This window comes from Phyllostomus hastatus, unplaced genomic scaffold (assembly GCF_019186645.2).
Source record: "Phyllostomus hastatus isolate PE091 unplaced genomic scaffold, TTU_PhHast_1.1 phas_scaffold_177, whole genome shotgun sequence".
NCBI lineage: Eukaryota > Metazoa > Chordata > Mammalia > Chiroptera > Phyllostomidae > Phyllostomus > Phyllostomus hastatus.
The window spans coordinates 146,190-154,514 of record NW_025334012.1 but is presented as its reverse complement, the minus strand read 5'-3'; the positions used below and the strand labels follow the sequence as shown (position 1 = coordinate 154,514).

The 8,325-nt window shown below is 36.0% G+C and overlaps 1 protein-coding gene across 1 annotated transcript; it reads right to left on the bottom strand.

The window, feature by feature from the left end:
- Nucleotides 1–255: 255 nt before the first annotated feature.
- LOC123831476 (olfactory receptor 5T2-like) lies at nt 256–1,233 on the bottom strand. Its single transcript, XM_045858356.1, has one exon. It carries the CDS (start codon nt 1,204–1,206, stop codon nt 256–258), a length of 951 nt encoding a protein of 316 aa, XP_045714312.1. The 5' UTR covers nt 1,207–1,233.
- Nucleotides 1,234–8,325: the final 7,092 nt, after the last annotated feature.

Here is an 8,325-nt window from a genome sequence, read left to right as displayed (position 1 = left end):
ATGATGCCCAACTAGATGAGACACAGTGGTCAGGGCTCCATCTTCACATTTTTGATTAACTCCATACTGCTTCCCACAGCGGCTGCACCAACCTGCATTCCCACTCATAGTGCTCGAGGGTTTTCTTTTCTCCTAATCTTAGCAAATAACTGTTGATTTATTGATGATAACCATTCTGGCATGAAAAGCAAACATGTTCATCATATCTTTTCAATATTGAAGCATAGAACAAACCTTTCAATTTTTAATTCATTTTTAAGTGTAAAAGGATACTTTATTGAAAAACCCATTTTTCCCAAACACTCTTTTCATTGCCTCTTTCACATCTTTGTTCCTCAGACTGTAGATGAGGGGATTCAGCATGGGAATCACAATGGTGTAAACTATCGACACTATCATGTCATGGTCCAAAGCATAGCTGGAACTTGGTCTCACATACATGAAGAGGCTGGTTCCATAAAATACTGACAATCCAGTTAGGTGAGAGCTACATGTAGAAAAGACTTTTCTTCTTCCTTCAGCAGAACGCATTCTCAGAATCACCAAAAGAATGAAACCATAGGAGATTAGGACAATGAGGATAGTGGATATTTCAATAAAGCCGGCAAAGTAGAAGAGTAGAAGCTGGTTTGTGTGAGTGTCAGAACAGGCAATAGCAAGGAGAGGAGGGATGTCACAAAACACATGTCTGATTTCATTGGAGGCACAGAAGGGTAGGCTAAATGTGGCCACTGTGTGCACACAAGCATGTAAAATGCCACTGACATAGGAAGCAATGATGAGTGGCACATAGACTCTGGGTGACATGCTAACTGTATACAGGAGAGGGTTATAGATTGCCACATAGCGATCATATGCCATTGCAGCCAAGAGGAAGCATTCTGTGGTCCCAAAAGTAACAGCGAGAAACATCTGTGATGCACATCCAAGGAGTGAAATGACTTTATTCCTTGACAGAAAATCTACTAACATATTTGGAGTAATTACTGAGGAAAAGCAGGCATCCACTGATGATAGCACAGACAAAAAATAGTACATGGGGTTGTGGAGCCTGGAATCCCGAATGACCAATACAATCAGCCCTAAATTTCCCATCAGAGTGAACAGGTAAATCACTAGAAACAGGAAGAATAAGATAATCTGCAGTTCTAGATTGTCTGTGAAGCCCTTCAGTACAAACCTAGTAACTTGAGTAACATTCTTCATGTTGAAATCTTATAAAACAAGTTTAAAGATATTTGTACAGCTATAGTTTACTTACTACAAACAGAATAAGCAGAGCTGCGACTCAATACTGTGACACAAGGAGAGGAGAGCTATGTCCTCATATTATTTTTTACCAATGTAGACTTTTCAAGTCGTGGATCAATAGATAGTGACAAGATGGTGGGAGAAGTGTCCATGCCACTCACTGCAAAATTAAATGGAAAAGACGGGTGTCCAGTCACTATGTGAATCCATGACATTTCTGAAATCACTAGGTCAATTGATCATTTACAACTGTATTCTATTAGCTCTTTTTGATTAAATCACATTATAATGCCAAGTGATTGGTTAAAAAAAATTTTCTGTTGATGTTGATTCACATCAGATAGTATATCAGTGTGCAGAGCATTGGAATAGAAAGTCAGCATTCTAGACCTTTGTTGTAAAATGATATACTATAAATTACTCATCCATAGAATGAGAATATCAATATTTATTCTACAACATTGGAGTACAAATTGAAAAAATAAGCCACTAAAGTTGAATTTTGACACTTATGTTCAATAGAGAATATGTTGAATTAGTTTTGTTCTACAGAGTAGCTGCAGCCTGGATTGTAACATTTCAATAGCATAAAAACTATTACCTCTATTAGATCTCCTTGGATTTATCTGAAAGGACAATCAAGATTTTTTTATGGATGATGCCTCATGATCACAGTAAGCCAAATTAAGCAATAAAATACAAACTTTAAGGAAAATGATTAAATTTGTATTAAAAATATGACCAAAAGTCACAAGAAAAAAATCAACCCCAATATAATTCTTGACATCAGTTTAATGACATTCCTGTTTAGGAAAATTAACATAGGATTTAGATTTGAAAGTGAGTGTTCATTGCCCTGGTCATGATTAAATGTCAGGTGTGAAATTAGGCTTCCTCTTCACTGTTTATTCCCCTTTAAAATAGTAATATGTTTGAATGACCAAGCAAATATGATAGCATATAGGCAGATGAATTAAATGTGTAAAGCAATACATGTATAAAGCAATTTCTCTCAAACATGCCATTTTGGGGTTACAAATTTATGATGACTATGTAATCGATCATTTGTCATCAGATATATTTATTTTTAAAGCATTAGCAAATATTGGATCCCAAAATGAATATTATCACTAATCATTTAAAATATGTGACCTTTGCCTTTAGTGAGATATTTCATTCCTTAGCTAAATTTACTATATTTGTTTTGTAATTATTTGTAATAAACACTGAGATGTTATTCTTTCAAAATTAAATCCAATGAATCATATTTTGATTATGATTTTTTCCTCTAACCACACAACTCATCACAATTCCATTTTCCACATTACCGTGGGCTTAATTTTACTTGGGAAAGTAAGATAGTAAAAGACTACAATGTTGAACACCAGCTACATTTTACTTGAATCAAGTATTTCTCCTAGAAGTCAAAATAAATATTATATTTAGTATACGTAAGTCCATATTAAAATACTGTGAAAGGATTCAGTTATGAGGATAAAATGTCTGTGATTTTTAAGAATTTAATTACATAGCATCAGCTTTTGGAATTAATACCAAACCAGTTCAAAAACACAGTTTTAATAGAAGGCAGAAAATTCCAAAAACTTTTGCCTCAGCATTGAAATAGTAAGTTGGCAAAGAGGAGAAAAATAATAATGGCCATGCACTGAGCACATTTCCCAGTGTTACACTATCTCTTACTGTATCATGGCCTTATTCTGTAACTGCCCTCTCCTATTGTCACTCACAGTGAAATAAAATACGATTCTTGATATATATTTAAATAGACTTTAAACATTAAAACGAGAAAAATTATGAAATAGCATTAACTTGAAGTGACTTCTATATCACAAAGCTAGCATAGTAAAGGATAATTGATTATTTCTTCATTAGAGCAAAATACAAGCACTCAGATAGTTGAATGGGTCCAATGTTTTTTTCATTGTTCTTACTTTAATTTGATCATTCTCCTTCAATCATAAAAATAAAAGCAGATACTTGATTTGGAAAACTCTTACTTAACTCTACAAACATAAATTCAACAGTTTGTATCTTTTGGGTTGTGTTTATCCATGCAACAGGGAACAACTAAAGGGGATTTTATAACATTTGACCTTCACATAATTAGGGCACACCTCATAAACTATTTTTCATGTAACCTAAATTTTTCTTTTCTTACCTGTGTATCAGCAAATGCAGGTTTAGATACACTATGAATACAATTAATTTAGATTATTTATATCCCCTTCCTCAATGATGAATGAAAACTGCAAGAGTTTCCCCAAGGGGAACATGACTCAATTATCTTCTGTTTCAAAATAGCAACATGATGATTTACTCAATAATTAGAAAGAAAACTGTTATGTAGTAACTTACTACATGTGATATTTATTAAGTAATCAAAGTCCTCTAGACTCTGATCGTTATGATGCTTTATAATGATTAGTACCATTAAGTACAGTTCTTTTTTTCTGCATCTATACTTATTGCACTTTTATTTTATTTGATCATTACATTTATTGGGGTGACATTGGTTAACAAGATTATATAGATTTCAGGTGCACATCTCTATGATCCATGCTCCATATATTGCATTTTGTGCCCAAAGTCAAATAGTCTTCTGTCACCATAGATTCAGCTGCCTTTATCCTTTATTACACCCCCACCCCACCCAACACCCCCTGGTAGCTACAATGCTGTTGTCTGTATGTATGAGTTTCAGTTTTATATCCCAGATATAAGTGAAAACATGTGGTTCTTAGCTTTTTATGACTGACTTATTTCACTTAACGTGATATTGTCAAGGTCCATCCACATTATCGCAAATGGCAGAATTACATCTTTTCTTATGGCTAAGTAGTGCTCCATTGTATTATGTACCACATGTTCTTTTTTTAAAAAAGATTTTATTTATTTATTTTTAGAGAGGGAAGGGAGAGAGAAAGAGAGAGAGAGAGAGAGAAACATCAGTGTGCGGTTGCTGGGGGCCATGGCCTGCAACCCAGGCATGTGCCCTGACTGGGAATCGATCCTGCGACACTTTGGTTCACAGCCCAAGCTCAAACCACAGAGCTATGCCAGCCAGGGCACCACATGTTCTTTACTCAGTCCTCTATTGAAGAACTATTGAAGGACACTGGTTGTTTCCATGTTTTGGCCTCTGTGGATAGCGCTGCAATGAGCATGGAGGTTCATGTATCTTTGCCACTAAATCTTTATAAATTTGGTGGGTATGCGTTCAGAAGAGGTGTTTCTGGGCTATATGGTAACTCTATTCTTAATTTTTTAAGGAACCTCTAAACTGTTTTCCATAGTAGCTATACCAGTTTACATTCTCACCAGCAGTGAATGAGGGTTCCTTTTTTCCACAATCTTTCCAACAGTTGTTATTTTTTTTTGTCTTATGATGATAATAGCCATTCTAACAAGTGTGAGGTGGTATCTGATTATAGCTGTGATTTTCATTTCCCTAGTAGTTAGTGAAGTTGAGCATCTTTTCATATATCTGAGAGCCATTTGTGTATCTTCTTGGGAGAAGCACCTGTTCGGGTCCTCTGCCCATTTTTAGGTCAGATTGTTTGTTTGGTGTCGATTTGTATAAATTTTATTTTTAAAGATTTTTATTTATTTATTTTTAGATAGAAAAGAAGGGAGGGAGAAAGAAAGGGAGAGAAACATCAATGTGTGATTGCCTCTCATGTGGCCCCCACAGGGGACCTGACCTGCAACCCAGGCATGTGCCCTGACTGGGAATTGAACGGATGACCCTTTGGTTCACAGCCCATGCTCAGTCCACTGACCTACACCAGCCATGGCTGTATGAGTTGTTTATAGATAAGTTGTGTATAAATTCTGTCAGAGCTGTTGTTTGCAAATATCTTCTTTTGGATGGCCGCTTTTTTGTTTTGTTGGTAGTTTCTTTCAATGTACAGAAGCTTTTTAGTTTGATATAATCCCCTTTGTTTCCACCTTTAGGTCCCTTGTCTTTGGAGTCAAAATCATAAAATATTTTCTAAGACAAGGTCCATAATGTTAGTACCTTCTTTATAATTTAGTGTTTCAAGTCTTATCATTAGTTCTTTGATCTATTTCAGTGGAAAACATCACAGTAACAAAATAAAGGGTAAAAATCACATAATCATATTAAGAATTGCAGAAAAAGCATTTGGCAAGATATCTGTTTATAATTAAAGCACTCGATAAGATAGAAAGAAAATATTTCAACATCATAAAGGCCTTAGAAGACAAACCCTTGTCTCATATCCTACTCAACAGTGAAAAACTGAGAGTTTTTCCTGGAAGATCAGGAACGAGACAAGGATGTCCACCCTCACCACTCTTATTGCATGTAGGACTGGGTGGTCTAGCCAGAGCAACCAGGCAAGAGAAAGTAATAAAAGGCAAACAAATCAAGAAGAGAGTCTACGGCCATACCGCCCTGAACGCGCCCAATCTCATCTGATTTCGGAAGCTAAGCAGGGTCGGGCCTGGTTAGTACTTGGATGGGAGACAACTCAAGAAGAGAAAAATAAAATTGCCACTTTTGCTGATGACATGATTCTGTATAGAGAAAACCTTAAAGACTTCACCAAAAACTATTAAAAACAATAAACAAATACAGTGTGAAGTTGCAGGATACAAAAATCATTGTACAAAAATCCATTGCATTTGTATATAATACAATAACAATGACATTTCAGGAAAAAAGAAAAAAAGAATTCCTTTTTCAATGGCAACTAAAAGAGTAAAATATCTAGGAACAAACTTAAAGGATGTAAAGGACCTATACACTGAAAACTACAAAGCTTATTAAAAGAAATAAAAAAGTATGGAAAAAAATACACAGATATTTTATGTTCATGAAGTAGAAGAGTCAACATAGTTAAAAAGTCCATATTACCCAAAGCAATCTACAGATTTAATGCAATCATTATGAAAATTCCAGTGACATTTTTAAAAGAAATAGAACAAGAATATCATTGTAGTTGTATGGACCCACAGAAGACCCCAAACAGCCAAAGCAATCTTGAAAAAAAAAAGAAAAAAATTGGTTGCATCATACTCTCAGACTTCAAATTACACCACAAAGTATAATCATTAAAACAGCATGGGTGGCAGAAAAACCGACACACAGATCAGTGGAACAGAATTGAGAGCTCAGAATAAACCCAAATGCATGTGGGCAAATAATTTTCAACAAAGTAGCCCCCAAAAGATTCAATGGAAAAAAGAAAGCCTCTCCAATAAATGGTGCTAGGAAAATTGGAAAACCAGATGCAAAAAGAATGAAACTAGACTGTGTGTCCCCATAAACAAAAATTAACTCAAAATGGATCAAAGCGTTAAATAGAAGACTTGAAACACTGAATTACACAGAAGAAATTTATGGACCTTGATCTTACAGAGTATTTTATGAATTTGAACCCAAAGGCAAGGAAGTAAAGGTAAATAAATGAAAGGGACTTGGTCAACTTAAAAAGGTTCTGTGGAGCTACAGAAACCACTAAAAAAACAAAAAGACAAACAGCTAAATGCAAGAAGATATTGGAAGACTGGAAGACAACAGCTCTGCCAAGGAGTCAGTATCTAAAATACATAGAGAACACACACAAGTCAACACCAAACAGTCCAATTTAAAATTGGGCAGAGGACCTGAACAGACATTTCTCCAAGAAGATGTGTAACAACTTTCTGAGTCTCCTATGTATTTCAGAAGCTCCCTCCCTGCTGAACCCTCACCTTCCTGCTGTACCTGCCCTACTAACTGATACTCTTCTCAGCACTTTTTCCCTCCAGGTGAAGCCCTGGCCTTGTTAACAAGAGCATGAGCCTCCTGCTTCAGAGATCCTCAGGCACCTCTCACACTACATCGGTCTGTCACTGTCCTTTTTTGACACTCTGATTGAGCCTGGGTAAAGGTGGAGTGCTTCTGGAAAACTGAAGAAAAATAAAATGTTTACTGGGCCTCCCTCTCTACCTATGTTAAAATTTTTTATTTTGTTCCTAGGTTTGCCCATCTATGTTTACTGTTTGTGTGCATATGTATTAGCTGATCAAAAGAAACAGAATACTTTATTCATTTTCTAAACATCAACATGTAGTGCACTACTCTAGACCTGCTTACTTTTTGTTACTGAATAAATTATCATGTTGCTATTTTAAGCCAGAAGGTAATTGGGGTATATTCCCCTTGGGGCATCTCCTGTGGGTTTTATCAAAGTTGAATAGGTTGATATAAGCAATCTAAACAAACCATATTTGTAATGTACCTAAACATGCATTTGCTGATTGTTCTACAGGTAAGAGGCAGTTTCAGAAAGTATGCAGAATATTTTAATAGGTAAGATCTAAAATAAAGGGTCAAATATATGTTATGAAATCTCAGTGCTAAGCCCTTCAGTTGTTGCCTATTGATTGCACAGGTGAATTCATCACAGTCTGATGACTGCAGAGACTAAGAGTTGAGTGACAATGCTTCCTAGAATAAAAAAGCATTGAATTTATTTCTTAAGGAAATTGAGGATGCTCCCAATAGAGTGCATATTTTCATTATTCTGATGAAAGAATGTCAGAGCACCATGAAGTACCAAAACAGTAAATTTCCCAATAGAAGGCAAGAAAATATTTGATGCATGCACTATCTGGGTGTTATTTTCATATAATGAGGGAAATAATAATTCTGTAGGTTTATTTAGGTATCTATGTAATGTAGAAGCCACTTCAGATCACTACTTATTTCCTAAGGTTTCAGTAGTCTTAATAGCTTAAAAAATCCAAATACATCAAGTCCATGTGCTGAGTATTTCTGTTGGGGGGCAGTGGGGAGGTCAGGTGCAGAATGAAGCCATGGTGTATGGGGGGCAGTGAAAAGTGCCTTCCCCCTGAGGGTGACTAGGTTTGACTCCGGCACCAGTACTTCCTCATGTGAGAGTTGCTACACAGGTGAGATACAGTGGTGTGTGCAGAAGTCCTCTCCCTCAAGTTGGCAAGTGGCTGCTGTCATTCCTCTCCTCCTGTGCAAGCTCAGCGCCTCAATACTAAGCCCAGAACTCTGGTACTCTGCCCAGTATTAAT

Bases quoted from the DNA above. Each gene is read 5' to 3' on its own strand.
- LOC123831476 (XM_045858356.1), bottom strand. From the start codon at position 1,206: ATGAAGAATGTTACTCAAGTTACTAGGTTTGTACTGAAGGGCTTCACA.